General features: G+C 40.3%; 1 protein-coding gene across 1 annotated transcript in view; it reads right to left on the minus strand.

Moving 5' to 3' along the window:
• Ush2a (usherin) overlaps positions 1 to 16,556 on the minus strand; it is a 688,259-nt gene that overhangs the window by 312,168 nt on the left and 359,535 nt on the right. The window contains 1 exon segment of the mRNA XM_028876752.2: positions 13,357 to 13,504. Within this exon segment, the coding sequence (XP_028732585.1) occupies positions 13,357 to 13,504 (148 nt within the window).

A 16,556-nucleotide genomic window follows, 5' to 3' on the forward strand; every position in this document is an offset into this window, starting at 1 on the left:
ATCAAGTGATATCATTTATGTCCCAGGCCAAAAAAGATAAAGTGGACACATTCATTCTTGTATTTATATGTGTTCTAAAAGCATCCTTAGTAGATGCTTTGGCTATAAAGGGGACCTTATTTGTTTGCCACTGCATTATAAGTTACTCAAGATCTATCTGTCATTGTTCTAAGTGGACACAAACTCACTTCTAAACCCTTTCCTCACAGCCTGCCAAAAGGAAGGTGCTGCATCATTAGCCTGCCTTTACAAGAGAAGAGAGTGAGGAATGGTGCTGATGTGGGTTGCACAAGGTCACACAGCAGACAAGCACTTGAGTTTGGATTTGTATCTAAGTGATTTGACTCTATCTTCCTTCCAACATTAACTCATCTATGAGCTATCCCCTGTTCTTACTGGCATGTTTTTCACAATTGGGTTAGAGAAACTTCTAATGGGCCATGCAGTTCTTCATCAAACTGGTAGAAACAGGAGAAACTGGAGTGGCCATCTCTGTTGACTCAAGCAAATGTTTTTATGAAAAGGAACGTAAGAGTCAGCACAATCAAGTTTGCTAGAAATATTGACTCCCCAAACTTACTTAGCATTGCACCATGGGAAACAAAAGTTTGGCCATGTTAAATAAGAACTACTGTCAAAATGAGATTAAGCTCCAGAAGTCCTCCTTGAGTCCACTCTCTAGGAATCACTCTAAGTGCCCCATGACATGACCATGGTTGGATGCTCCCTATAGCCTACAGTACATCCCCATCACAGCTTTTAACCATTCATCCCACTGTGGTGTTATTATCCCATGTTTAATTGCATGTCTTCCCCAGAATACTGTAGGCTCCCTCAGGAAACCATGACTCTTCCTTATCTGTTTATTTCCATAGCTAAGCACTCTGCCTCAAATGTGGGAGGCACATAATGAAAAGGGACAGAGTAAATACATTCACACACATCGTAGGCAAACACTCAGCATCTAATACAGAGTAATCATTCACAACCCTTGGAGAAAGAGATCACCGCACCTGAAAAGACAGCTAGGAAAACATTATTAAAGAAGAGCCCAAAGAGCAGATTTTAAAGAAGAAGCCTAGCAAAGCCAAGGGCAGTAAGGAAGTCAATGAAGGCTGTTTTCCAGGAGCCTGAAATTGAGGTATATGACCAGAGAGATTTAGTAAACATCTGTAGAATAGACCCAATCTTCATCCATCGGCAATAATGTTACTCATGGAGCTACAGTACTAGGGCTTTTTCTCTCTACTATCTATCTGTCCTGGGATGGAATTACTCATCTCTAGACCTGCTCACAGCAGTTTTCCTCCTACTCATTTATAAGAATGCTCCTTGACCTTTGGCCTAACATATTGCTGGTACAGCCTCTTTGTTTTTCTTTTAATTCATGTGTGTGTGTGTGTGTGTGTGTGTGATGTGTATGTGTGTGTGTGTGTGTGTGTGTGTGTGTGTGTGTGTGTTACACAATGCCCTACATTCAATCCCCAGCATCAACACACATCAACAACTCAGCAAATGAACAATTCCTTATATAAAATACCCTCTGTCTTTTCTACCTTGCACATTTTGTCTTTCATTAAAATTATCTTTTGATCAATACATCCTTTTAGGCTCTGAGATTTTTGAATGAGTTAGTATTTTAATGCAGTTCTTGTTATGGCCCATTTTTCCTTCTTGAAGATAACTTTTTACAGTTGAACTTTGTGAGTTTCCTCAGTTTCTACATTTTGAGGAAGAAGTCCTTATTTTCCCACCATGCACCATTTGTGGCTCCACAATACGTATGGCAGCTGCCTCTACAAGCATCCATTCTCCTTAGCACTTAGTGTGGCCCAATATGGAACACTAGTGAATGTAAATACCACTTAACAAACAAAAGCACACATGGACTCCTCTGTCAAGGAAAACACGGACAGTGAAGACCTAGTCAATAAATAGAAAACCAGGGGAAGAAGAGTGAGATGGAGTCATAGTGATAAGAGCAACAAAATGATTATAGTGTGTTAGGAACTATGAAAAACACCCATCTAGTACCTCAACCCCCCAAATAACCCCATGTGCATGACGGATACTCTTAAAGAGAAGCTGAGACCTTGGCTGCTTTTCAACAGAAGTGCAAAATAGTCAAATCAACATTCCCCTTTCCTTAAGTAACTACAGAACAGAGAATTTCTTTTGCCCTAGGATCCTGTGCACAGTATTTTGTTTATCTGACATACTGGGAAGTAAGATATTTCATGAAAAGTAAATTGTGGATATAAGCAATTGAAATTCCTTAGGCATGAACTTTAAAATCTTAATCCTTTTTAAAGTATTTGGGAGTAAATTCTAAGCCCTCACTGGTTTTCTCACAAAGGGTATAAGTGAATCATTTTGGGAAGAGTTAAACTGTAATTGTGATCAATGAGAAATCTGTTCTCTAATTTAGTGATACTTGGGGGACCACTAGGGGCCTCCCAAGCTTTTGCCCACAAGCATCACTTTCCAGTCATATCTCACCATTTTTTTGGCTTCTCTTTTGAGTTCTTCATCCTCTTTCAATGACAATTCCTCTAGGCTTTTTTTTTTTTCTTTTTTTGTCTACCTGACTCTATCAAGTCAACCCCCAGAAATTCATGCCGAGAAACCAGGTATCTATGACATGTATTGAGAGAGGGATTCCTGAAGATGGGCGTGAGCTAGATGAATTGTGATAACATTGAGCATTTTGACAGTTAAGTCAACTATGCAGAAATCTTAGTATCCAGGTGTGACATGGAGTGGGTGAGGCTGCAGTCTAACTTTAGTGTACAAGTGTTCCCACACATCATGCACATAGTCATACACACACACATTCTCTCTGTCTCTGTCTCTGTCTGTCTGTCTGTCTGTCTGTCTCTCTCTCTCTCTCTCTCTCACAGACACACACACACACACACACACACACACACACACACACACACACACACGCACACACACACACATGCACACATGAGTTACCATGTGTCCTATAGACAAACCATACCTGACAGCATGTGCAGGAGAAACTAATAGACCAGAAGATGATTGCAGCACTTTGCACACTGGGAAAGTTAGGTTTCCTTTAAGTCATCTAAATCCTTCTTGACACTCTCCCTACTTTATCTACCAGTTGACTCCACCCCAAATTTCTCTCTGCCCTGTTTCCATGATCACTTGGACTTTTTAAACTTTATCTCAGAATACTTCAGGATAATGGCCACTTAGGTGTGTCTCCATGTGTTATGAGCTATCGTATACACTACAACCAGGGAGGGAGGCTCTGAACTGCTATCTGATCACGCCATGTATCATCAGTGATCCATCATGCCTGTCCCCAGTAACAGCAACAAACCGCTACTCCTTCTCGGAACAGGGAATGGGGGCCCTGTAAGCCAGTCTTGGGAAGGAAAGGATCATGGCATTTGTGTCTCTGCATATTCTGCCCTGTAGTCCAAATCTTACCAATAAAGCACCAACTTTCAAAATCAGGGCTTTTGTCGTGGTTCAGAACCTGCATCATCTACATGTGTCTCCCACTCACAGAGACTGAAGCAAGCTTTGGCATTTCCTCCCATCCAGGTTGTACTAGGCCAGGCTCCATCATGCCCTGAGTTATGGTTCTAAAGACAGTTTTTTTTTTTTTTTTTTTTTTTTTTTTTTTTATAAATTTAATGGACAAGAGGAAGTACAATTTGGAAAGAACACTTTTTTGGGGGGGGGTGTCCTTGTTTGTTAAATATGTTTAATATCATGTATTAATTATATATAATGATGGATTTCATTATGACTTTTTCATACATTTGGGATGAATTTTGATCCTGTTCATCCCTTTTTGTCCTCTTCCCCCTTCAGCCACTTCTTCTGTTCTTCTCTTCATTTCCTTATTGACTAAGTAAGCCTCATGTGGCTGACAAAGGCGTGGGAGGGACCACTTCCCGGAGCATTCTAGTCCGTATCAAGTTATATAGGCAAACTTCATAACTGCCGTTTTTAGTAGCAGACTTTTTGCTAGAAATAACATTAATAAAATAAACACTGTAAACAAATTTTAAAAACATACTTATAGGAGGCAATAAATAAAAAGTAGCTATTATCACAATGACTTAAATTTCATCGATCTTAGGTATTTTAACTGAGCATGAGGTGATAGTACAATGCAGCAGACTTTTCACACTTCAGCTGAAGTCATGTTTTCCTTCTTTAACTAGAATGGCGGATATGCATGAATAGTTTTGTGGAAAGCTAAAGGCTAGTTCTTAAAAGAGCAAGTATTTAAAACAATTTACAGATACCACCAGGCTCTGGTGGATACTTCCAAACCCGTGGTCACACCAACAGCATTGGTAAAACTTGGTGAGTCACAAAACAAACAAAAAGACAGGGATCTTGGAAAGGGACATTAAAGCGGGAGTTTTTAGGTGGGTATGATTGGATGTGAGACTAATAAAAATGCGTTATACATAAGTGTGGTTGCCAAAGAACAAATTTAATTAATTAAACATTGTTTAAAGCAAAACATAAAACCCAGTGGCTTGTTTTGTGGCCGCCATTGGGCTGCATTAGGTGTGTGGACTATGTCCTTTAATACTGACAACTCCAGGAAACCAGAACTGCTATCGATACTGTCAGGAAGACGAGGGAGGACCATACAACTCACAAGCATGCACACAGGCCCAGACCCGCAAGCTCACTCCACAGTTGACACTATGTTTTTGGTTAATCTCTAAATTTGTAGTAATTTTCTATCAGTAAAGACCAGCTGGATATGCAGTGATGCTAAAAGTCATGAAAATGGGCCCACTGAGAATGTTAACATTTGCTGAAGATCCATTGCCTGTAAGGTAGTATGTTTGGTATTTTGAGGGACAGAAAGAAGAAGAAATACAATCTATTCTTACATAAGTAAGAAGAGAGTTAAATGCAAGTATTATTGAATAATGATCCAATCAAGACTTAAAGAAAAATGGTAAGTGCTAGAGAAAACCACACAACCAACAAATGGTATGGATAAATACCAAGCGCAGTGGCTCCAGGTGAGATTTCAGCGTGGCTCCATCTCCCTTACAATAGAGTCTCCCACAGGGCTGCACCAGATTCAGTTGGATATCCCATTGAAAATAGGCTATGTGAAACCTGTGACTCAGGAAGTTGATTTTGGGCAGGTACAGTAAGTTCTCACTGACTATAAGCAAGGAAATGTGATGTTCACTAATGACATTTGTGGCTATCAATATTTATCTTCTCATTGGTATATTCAAAGGGTAACATAAAATTATCATTGGAAGGAAGGTTGGAGCCTTAAACACCCGAGAATCAATGACATTTTTCTGAACTTGTACTGACTTGGGCAAAACAAAGGGACACACACACACAACACACACACACACACACACACACACACACACTCCAAAATCACATATAAAATCAAGCGGAGAAGGAAGACATTGGAGATGAGGGAAAGTGAGACACAAAAATATATTGATAACAAATGTTAAAACGATTTTTTTCTCCTGAATATAGAGTAACCACTTGGAACTAAAACAGAAATATGGTAACACCACATTTCAGAAGAATTTATGATTTTTTTTCCTAAGAAAAAAACTACTTTGTAGAATATAACATTGTAATTCAAGTTAAAAGAAGATTGCCAACATCTCAGAAATCTGAGATAACCCCAGCTTTCCTCTCTACTGGTGGTGGTTATAGCAAAGGTTTATTGTATGTGCAGCTACATCTTCCCCCTTTCAACCAAACTCAGAAAGAGCAAAGAAATGGGATACTGAATTAAACCTTATAAAATACATTTTTAAAAAAATCTGTAAGATTTCATGTTGTTTTGTGCTGTGATCTTGTTTATCAATAACTGGATGGAGTTGTGTGGCAGGCATTGATCCCCAGGCCCAGGACAGAGAATAGCACAATAGTCTCGATTGCTGCCTTCACAGACGTGATAATATAACCAAGAAGGAAGATGAGGTGTTCTGAGCATATATGAAGTCTGCTGAAGGAAAACCCTGTGGGATAGAAGAGAAATTCAATGGTGACAGGCAAAGAGGAAGGAGTTAACCAGTCTGGGGTGGGTGAAGGAAGGAGGCTTGCCTGAGAAAGTGACCCCTTAGGTACACCTCACACCTGAAATTATTTCATCAAGAGGCAAAGCATCATAGGCCATTATTTGACTGTAACTAACAGAGATTCCACAATAATAAGCAGAAAGCTTTCCCTGGGATATCAGCAAGTTGATTAAAATGCAAGCATCACAGAATAACTAAACAATCTGTCTCCAGAACCTTTGAACGAGGCTCCTTCATTGTTTTTATGACACAGATTGCACCAAAGTAAAGTTTAGCAAAGTGGAAATTTCCAACTTTTATTTATTGTTTACTGTTCCTATAATGAAAGAAAGCTGCTGAAATGTATTCCCACGGCTCCCATTGTCCCATCCCCTAAATATGCTAAAGGTCAATGAAATGGGACTTAAGAATTAGTTAAACTTTCAGCAGTCAGCAACTTCAGTGAGTAGCTGAGGTGATTTTTGCTAAGGGATCATTTACAGAGATGTGAGTGAGGCCGAAGGAGGGAGGGGAATGACAGACTCCCAGCACACCACCCTAACCATAGCCAAGGGGCCAACGAACAGACTTCCATCTATAAGGGGAAGGATTACATCAGGTTCTGGGACTTGGAGGTTCATCCGGCATTTCAAGAAACATTACTGGACAGAGCTTAGCATTTGGTAGAGAAATCAAGCCCTGGCATTCCGATCCCAGCAGGCAGGGTGCCTGGGCAGTAATCTGAGACTCCATTCCTCTCATGACCTTCTTTTGTTGGTACCTTGTGGGGAAGATGGGTGTGTGGCAGAGAGGACAAGTGAGTGGATATTCCAGCGAGGTCGGCCCCCACTTTACAGAGAGAATGCCACATCTGAGATAACGTTTACTAACCCAGTAAATATCTTAGAGTTAAAAGGTGGCTTGGCTATGTGTTGGCCCCGACATGTTCAGACTTCATAGGACACACAGCATCCTACCTCGCAGATTTTGTGTATCTATTTCTCCTGTAGCCTTGGAAGCATGGGGGAGAGTGGGAACACTAAACAGCAAAAAAAAAAAAAAAAAAAAAAAAAAAAAAAAAAAAAAAAGAAGACGCAGGCTGCTGCCACTGTCATCAGATTTTCCATGCCTTTTCCTGCTTCAGCTTTTGGGTAATAACCAGCGAGAGAACTGTACAAAATTGTATTATTATGTGTGTATCTATGTGTGTATACACACACACACACACACACACACACACACACACTAAACTGAGTTATTTAATCCAGTTCTACACACCCTGTTCTTCAATGAAAACTTGCAAAATGAATACTCAATTTTCATTGGCTGGCTAATGTAAAGCTCTTTGGAGTTTGTCATCTGTTTCCATAATGATAGAATTTTAAGGTGTTTAATTTAGCAGGCAAGCTGAATTATAATTGTCTGTAAAGCATGCCCACCAGGGTATATATCTTCCTGCCTCTTCATCATGCCATGTCAAATTGTATTTCCTGAGGTGCTCAATAGGTTGTCATATGTAAGCAAGGAAATTCAATACAATACAATGTAAATTTAATACAAGGCATCTCTATTTACACTGAAGAATTATGTTTACTGTAAGAATTAAACAACAATGTGTCCATGTGCCATAAAAATAACATGCACAGTGAATATTGATGCTCCAAACCTATTTGTTTGTTTTTTGCCAGTGAGCCTTGGCAATAAGAATATCAACTGCCTGCTGCCCCCAAGGTCCAGATGCTGATTGAGTGTGGCAGATATCTCCCTATGTGAATACTTGATCCTTCAATTAAAAAGGAGGAGAGAGAGAGAAGCTCCCACACTGTGGAAGAATGCCTTATTACCGTTATGCTTGCCTAAAAATGGCACGGATGGAATCTAAAAAAGGCTGTGCTTGGGAAATTCTACCTGACAAATTGATGGGAGGTGTTTCATAAAAGTTAACCAAGGTTTGTTCCAAACTGTCAAGCAGTTTCCCTAAGTGGCTCACTGAATTCTAGGATCCACTGCACCTGTTAAAACTGAGCACTAACAGAAAGGAAAATAGAATTATATTTGAATATGGGATATAGCTCTTTCAGAATGAAACTTTAAGAAAATACACAGTTATTTCTTTAAAAACCAGAGAAAACTACAACAGACATGCAAGCATTTGAATTTTGCCCTTATGAAATGAATAGTGAATGAGTAAAAATTTCACCTTGATTTTCATATGTCTGATTGGAACCTTATGCTGAGGACAAGTCTACAAAAAGCTAGAAGCAGAATAAGGAATAAAATCATGAATTTTCGCATTTACAGATTTTTTTTCAAACCCCATTCCTCATTAATTAGCTGTCTTGACTTTGAGTAATTAAATTAATTATTATTAATCCAATTTTCTACATCTGTACATGGGGATATTATAAATTTCATGGGCTAATTTGGGAAATTAAAGTACAATCATAGTTAGCTTTAACTGTCAACTTGACATAGTATGGAGTCACCAGAGAAGAGAGTCTTAACTGCGGGTTCGACCTGATTGGAGTGGCCCATGGGCACATCTTGTGAGTGCTTGTTTTGACTGTCAAATGATGTATAAGAACTCAGCCCACTGTGAGTGACACCATTCCCTAGGTAGGTGGTCTTGGGCTATATAAGAAAGCTAGATAAGCATGAGCCTGGGTAAGCTTTCCTCCATAGTTTCTACTTCAAGATCCTGCTAGAGTTCCCAACTTTCTCAGTGATGGACCCTGGTGGGCAAGTATAAGCCAAATAAACTCCTTTTTCCCCTAAGTTACTTTTGGACAAAGCATTTTTATCACAGCAATAGAAAGGAAAGTAAACCAAGTGCCTAGAAAATAGTTATGAATTGTAGCCAATCTTATTACTGTTAGTAGGGGATAGGAAATCAAGACTTCTTTCTACACACGAACAAAAAGATTGTATTCACCTGTGTACCAGTGCATCCATTATATGACGTCAGTTTTACAGCACCCTCTGCCCATGTGAACTGTAGCAGTGTGTATGGAAGATCAATACCTAAGCAATCTTTCTGCCACATTGATAAAAGAATGTATTTGAACAATTATATGATCTTCCAATAATGTTGGTTTCCTTGATAGTACTCAGTATAAGTCTTCAGGAACAAGTACAGCCCTAGATTCCTACTCACATGATTACAACTGGGTTGATGTGTATGTTGGTTAGTTTCAATTGTCAACTTGGCATAATCTTGATGTCCTGTGAAAAGAATCCATTGAGGAACTGTGTAGATTGTATTGGCCTGTAGGGAATTTTCTTAATTGGGTTAATTGATATAGGAAGATCTGCCATGAATGTGGGAGATACTATTTATGGGCCAAGCCCTGACTGAATGAAGAGAGTGAGCTGCATCTAGCAAGTATCATACATTCCTTCTCTCTCTCTTCTTGACTTGCATATAACTAGATGCTTCAAATTCTATTTGACTTTCCTGCAAGGGAAATCAGAGGGTGCAATGAAGTCAAGGGTGATCATGGGTAACAGCTAATGTTTTGGGCTGGTACACATAGGTGATGTCAATTGTGAGGAATGTGTTATGAAGGAAAGAGCAGGATGAGAAACAGGGACAGGATAAAAAGCCAACTTGGACATGCTGAGTTTCAGATGGGATAGAGCCGTATGATGGGATGGCTCTTTTCACTGTTAAGACGATGGGAGCTGGAATTACCTATATGAGGAGCCACAGGGCTCATGAGGACTTATGTAGATCAGTGTAGCCTCTGGTCATGGCTGTGAGAAATTATCTAGATTGGATTAATTGAGGTGGGAAGAAACACCCTAATTGTGGATGGGATTCTTATATGGGCTAGAGTCCCAGTCTAGATAAAAAGAGAAATGGAGCTGAGTATGGCCATTCATCTTCAGCTGCCTCAAGTTCCCATTGCCATGACTCTGTTAGCTGCTATGAAGAACTGTTCCATTGTACTGTGATCCAGAATAAAGCCTTCTTTCCACAAGTTGCTTTAATGAAGTATTGTGTTGTAATAAGGACAAGAATAACTAACACAGTGTCCCAAGGAGAAATCTCAGCTGGGCAGTTGATTAACATTGACTAGCATCCTCACCATCACTTGTCAAAACCCCTGGGGTGGAGTCTGAGAATCAAATTCTTAAATCATTTGACCAACAGGGTTCCAGTAATTAGGCAAGTTTGAGAAACAGCACTCAACATCAGTTCAAAGTGTTTCTTTACTAGCATGAGGCAAAGCCTATAAAGGGCAACTTTCCCAAGACACAATTCCATAAACTAAATTTTGGACACCAACAGGAGTCATACCATTTTTGTTAGGTGTTCTACAGAAAATAAATGATTGCCTCATGGTGGTTTTGTTGTTGTTGTTGTTGTTTTTGTATCTGGTGTGAGTGTTGGAAGGGCCATTAAATAATACTGAGTCCAGGTCAAATGACATGTGTTATGAGGAAGACACTGAAAAGATCACGTGGTCAAGAGCCTTGGGAAGGCTTAAACTCAAGGACACCATGGCTTCATAGATACCTGTGGTAACCTGTAAGGACAAGTTAGGTTTCTACAGGGAAAGGCAGGGGAAGAATGCTGACCTCCACTTGAGGAATTCAATAAGTGCCCAGCATAAGATAGTCAAGTTACTTCAGAGACTGCCCATGTTGTGTGGCTGGACATTAAGCCATAAAAATGAAGATACAGCTGGGTGGTGGTGGTGGTGGCGGTGGCGGCGGCGGCGGCGGCAGCGGTGCACGCCTTTAATCTCAGCACTCAGCAGGCAGAGGCAGGTGGATCTCTGTGAGTTCAAGGCCAGTCTGACCTACAAATCAAGTTTTAGGACAGCCAGGACTGTTAACACAGAGAAACCCTGTCTCGAAAAACCAGGAAAAAAAAGAAAGAAAAAAAAGAAAGAAAAGAGAAAAAGAAAATGAAGATATAAAATGACAAGTGGCATACAGGTGAGTTCTACCATAGTTTAGAAGTCATCTGACCACCAGACTGCAAGATACTGAGTTTGTTCTTCAGGTATGTAAGGGAAATGCAGGGCCTTTGAAAACAGACAGAGGCAGAATGGTTTGGGGGAACCAGATTATGCCTCTCCACATACCCAACAACAGAAATGAAACAATGGCAAATTTACAGAAAGGGAAGAAGACTCACGAGAAGTAGTCCTTTAAACAGCTCTTAGAAGATTGATTTTAATTGTGTGTATGTGTGTATCTCTGTGAGTCTCTTTCTGTCTGTCTGTCTGTCTGTCTCTCTCTCTCTCTCTCTCTCTCTCTCTCTCTCTCTCTCTCTCTCTTTCTCTCTCTCTCTGTGTGTGTGTATGTGTGATGTGCTTTGAGTGAAGTTCCTCTGGCACTCAGAGGAGGGAGTCAGACCCCCTGGAGCTGGACTTACAGGTGGCTGTGAGCTGCCCAATGCTGGGGCTGGGAAATGAACTGGGGTCCTCTAGAAGAGTAGTACATATATTACATGATCTTTACGCCTGAGCCGTTCCTATGGCCTCTTAATGGTTGCTCCACCATGAAAGTGTAGAAAAATTCTACTGTAATTAAACACATCAGACTATTATAAAAGTGTCAGCAAAATATTCATTATTTCTTGCTTATTGTGTATATTTAAAAACCACTATGTGCTGGGCAGTAGTGGCTCACGCCTTTGATCCCAGTACTTGGGAGGCAGAGCCAGGCAGATCTCTGTGAGTTTGAGGCCAGCCTGGTCTACAGAGCGAGATCCAGGACAGCACCAAAACTGCATCAAGAATCCCTGTCTCAGAAAACAAAAAACAAACAAACAAAAAAACAAAAAATGAAAAAATGACTCTGCATATACACAGAATATAACAAGCAAAGATCATGGAAATGAGGAAAAGGTTTCTCTAGACAAGCAAGGAGCACACAGGACAGAAAACATTTGAGTGACAATTACCAACTGGAAAGAAGGGAGTATTCTATGCAAACCACTAGCAGCCATCTAATCAGAACAAAGTAGTGACATTTCACTGACACCTATGGACTAGACAGATTTCTAGGGCGAGTTAGAAGTGTGACAAGAGTTTTGGCTGCTCAATATCAGATCCTATAGATATTGCTTTTTTTTTTTTTTTTTTTTTTGTTTTTTTTTTTTTTTTTTTTTTTTTTTTTGAGACAAGGTTTCTCTGTGTAGCTTTTCACTTTTCCTGAAACTCACTCTGTAGCCCAGGTTGGCCTCGAACTCACAGAGATGTGCCTGCCTCTGCCTCCCAAGTGCTGGGATTAAAGGAGACATCACTTATCTTTATTAAGAAAGTTGTAACCATACAGGAGTAGTTTCAATGGCAGGGGAAATCACTCACTCTAATTACCAGAACTCTCTCTATTACCTCATATATAGCTATTGCATTTGCTAAAAGTTTAATGTAGATAGTTAGAATAATTAATTAATGGTAACACGAGACAATCTGGTAAAACTACTAGGTTTTTGTTTTCTTCTTTCTGGTTATGCTTTCCAAACTCACTTCAGCTTTCAGCAATAGTTATTTAAAATAGTTTCTGTAATATTAACAGATTTTGATACTTGTCACAAAGAGGGACATGGTTTGCTATCCTGTTCTTCCGCCAGAGTTAACAAGAATTCTGTGTTTAACAACTCTTAAAGATAATTCCAATAACTGAATGAATAAATCAGTGTCTTAAAAAGCCTGTTAAAATGTCTTTATAATGAGGCTTTGTTTTCATGTTGGTTAACTGGATAGCTCAACTCTCTAAACAGGACAAGGACACATACATCACGAAGGAATGCAATGCAGCTTAAGTTAAGTATAAATGTCTGCATGTTTAATGCATGCATTGTTTAAATCTCCATGTTGAAATATTTATAAACAGCATCCTAAGGAATATGAGTTCCAAGTGACTTCTTTTAAAATAAACTTATTAACTAAAAAGTATTTGAAACACACTGTGTACATGAACTTCCCACCTCTTTACTTCTCCAAGGAAGAACTAATGGCTGCTGAAAGGGAAAGTCATTCAAGACAATGTCACTCTCACAGCTCCATTCTCCCAGAGTCCCCATTTGTCCCTGTCCCCTCTCCTAGTGCACACTAAACAATGACATGCAGTACACAAGAGCCATCAAGAGGGAGCACTTTTGAGCCACCAAAACTGCATGTCAACCGAAAAAGCTCACTCTCCCTAACTACAAGGATACTATCCCAGTATTTTATGGGCTAAAACGGTCATTAAAAATTAAGCACCACACATAAGCTGCCATTTAGAATATTAATTTACTTTTGCTAATCATGTTTTTAACTTCAGGCTAAAAGAGTTCACTCACCATTCGGGTGCCCAGGCTCAGTCCAGGAGATGTTAAAGGAGTCTGGTGAGTAGGAGTGGGCTCTGGGGGCTGGCACGTCTTCTGGAACCGTCTCCTCCATCAGGGCCTGGCTGGGCTCACTGGTGGAACAGCCACCGCCTGTGCATGCCTAAGCCGGGACAGAGGAACACACCTCAGTCCTGACCCTCAAGTTTAGATGAACAGTGAAGAGAGACAAGTCAGAGCAGGAGTTCTGGATGCCGCTAAAATAATATTCCCTTCATCCCCCACGAATAGATTTTCTCCCATGCTGAAGTATGACATTTAGTCAGATTACTTTTCATGAGAAGTCACCTCCAGGAAGTACAAAGTAACCGGGGCACATGAAAAGCCAGCCTAAGTCACGGCCTCGAGATGCAGGGTGCATGTGGACTGCGTGAGCAGCTCGGCTGGGGAGGGTGGCACTGTGCAGAAGGTCTCAGAGGGAAACACACTTGCATGCATGTGCGCACGCATGTAAGCACATGCACACACACAAAGAACACACCACATTAGAAAAAAAGACCAGGGACTTAATACTTTGGGGAAAAGTTTTTATTTTTATTTTTTTGGCTGTAGATTATGGGGTGAAGAATAAGAACCAATCAGAGCATTCATTTCGGTATAACCTGCACATTCATATTTCAACATCACGAGAAATCAAATAAAGCAATATTTCTAAGTCAACCAACAAAAAAATATCTAAGTTTAATAGCTTAGTGGGCTGAATGGGTTACATTGTGTCAAAAGATGTGGATCCCCTTAAAACATGGATGAAGAACTAAAAATGATCCTGAAAATAGCATCTAACTTCAGAAATAGAACACAGACATTCAAGACATTGGGTTGTCTCATAATGAACTGTAAATGATTTCAAAGTTACTTAACAATCATTTCTTTAGGAAATTGAGACACACTCACAGGGTTATTGTTGTCTCATTAGCAAATAAAACCAATTGTAATTTTATAAAACAATAATATGAGAAAACCGCACTTGGTTCCCTCAGTACTGGCCCTCCAAGTCTCAACTGCTATGGAGACAACAAAATTCAAAAATTGTTCATAAATGAAATCCAACCCAGGTCAAGCCTGAAATAAAGCAAAATATGGAAGTATAACAGTGCAAAAGCCAGACAGCTTTTTAGAGCATTTTCATGGAAGCTAGAACTATGAACCCCATTGTTTCTGTTGATGTCCCTTGGCCTGGGCAGCTTTGCCAGCTATCTGCTCTGCTGCTTAAGGCACTGGGGAGTCCGTTCTCCCAGGACAGAAGAAGGGGGGAGGCTAGTTAAATATCTCCTCACATTGGAGCATGGAACTGTTTCCTACATTGTTATAACTGGTCACAGAGTTTTCTTTACGATAATAAACAGCGATCGATAGCCAACCACTTACAGTGACGTTTGCTCCCTACGAACACCGTAGGAAGGGCTGGCAGATAGTGCAGTTGGAAAAGCGCTTACACAAGGATCCACACTCAATCTCGGGAACCCACAGAAGACAGCTAGGTGTGGTAGCTCAAGCTTGCAATCCCAGTGCTGCAGGGTTAGTAGAGATGAAGGATTCCCAAGGTTTGCTGATCAGGCAGCTCAGCCTAATCAGAGAACTCCAGACCAGTGGGAGAATCCATTTCAAAACTAACCACGTGGTCCTGTATACACACACACACACACACACACACACACACACACACACACACACACACACACACACACACACAGAGAGAGAGAGAGAGAGAGAGAGAGAGAGAGAGAGAGAGAGAGAGAGAAGACAGCAGTAGCCTGTGTCTTCAGACTAATTCCTCATGAGCTAAAGGATGCTCCAGATGGGCGCCATCATCACCCAGGGCCACAATTTCATTAGGTAGGGGCCTAACTAAACTCTCTGGTTTTCTCTAAATTTTTGGATGTAGAACATGCAAATACATGTACAAGAAAAACTCTTGTCCTCTTGAAGATGGAGCTTTCATCAACCAAGCAGAAACTGCTAGCCATGTGGCCAACCCCTGATGCTTCAGGGTATGCCACTGCTGACCCAAGAACCAGCTATGGAACATTTAAAGAGAAACTGAAGACATGTACATGTAACCTACATGCTATCAGTCTCAGAAAATATCCAGGAAGCAGGGCCATGTGAGGTATCTGAGCTATCAAAGCAAACATTGTCAGAACACCCCATTTCTCAAAGAGAGGGAATGTATTCACTTGTATTTTCAGATTCCCTCCACCCCCCCCCCCCCAGATTCAAAGCATGTGGCAGCATGTTCTTGTTGAACGGATCACACAATGGGCTTTAATTTTGGTTGTTGTGATTTTCTTTTTCATTTGTATGCGTGTGACAGCATTCCCTCGTTCCCCCTCTCTGAAGAAAAACTGTGCTATGGGACACATACTGCTGCAGTTATTACATAGAACGTAAACTAAAATCAACTTTGTTTTGAGAATTTGATGATTTTTTTTTTCTAAAATAAATGCAATATCCTCTTTGGGAGGGCTTTTCCCTGGACTCTGTCTTCTGAAATCTGCAAACTGGTGGGCTGACAAAGGAGCACCTTGGGAATTCATGAGATTATCTTCCTGGCCAGTGAGACAGGGTATAAGGAATTGTTGAAACAAGAGAAATAGCAGCAACTTTATCTCAGTTTGGGCAGTTAGAGGGCTCTTCTTAAACTCTGATTGGTCTAACACTGATTGGAATTCTGACTTAGGAAAATAAATAACTGGATTGATTGAAGATATCTTCATAAAACAGAAAGGACTGTGAAAGCCTGTGAGGTAGCAAAGTTAGCAGCCTCGACCTGTTTCCTACAGCTTTTAATTCATTACAGACCCTCAGAAACAAAATTCACAATGTTGTGTTGGTGTCTCCAATAGATGGGTAACTTCTCATCTAAAGAGGCTTTGTGTGGCTTGTTAAAATGTATGTGTAATTTCATTACAGCGACAATTTCTGAAATAGTGACCATTAGGAACTACTAAAGCTAGCGTTCTATTTCCAGTATTTTGTTTTCAGACAAGCAGGGCCCAAGGGTATGAAGACGGCTGTGGGAGTGTTTAAAAGCATGAAAAAAGAAAAAAAAAAAAAAAAAACACCGCACAATTGCTTTATCCATACATACCAATCTTTTCCTGAGACGTTAAGCTTGGGGCTCAGGAGATAACTCATCTGCTAAAGTGCCCACT

The sequence above is a fragment of the Peromyscus leucopus genome, chromosome 15 (genome assembly GCF_004664715.2).
Source record: "Peromyscus leucopus breed LL Stock chromosome 15, UCI_PerLeu_2.1, whole genome shotgun sequence".
Classification (NCBI taxonomy): Eukaryota; Metazoa; Chordata; class Mammalia; order Rodentia; family Cricetidae; genus Peromyscus; species Peromyscus leucopus.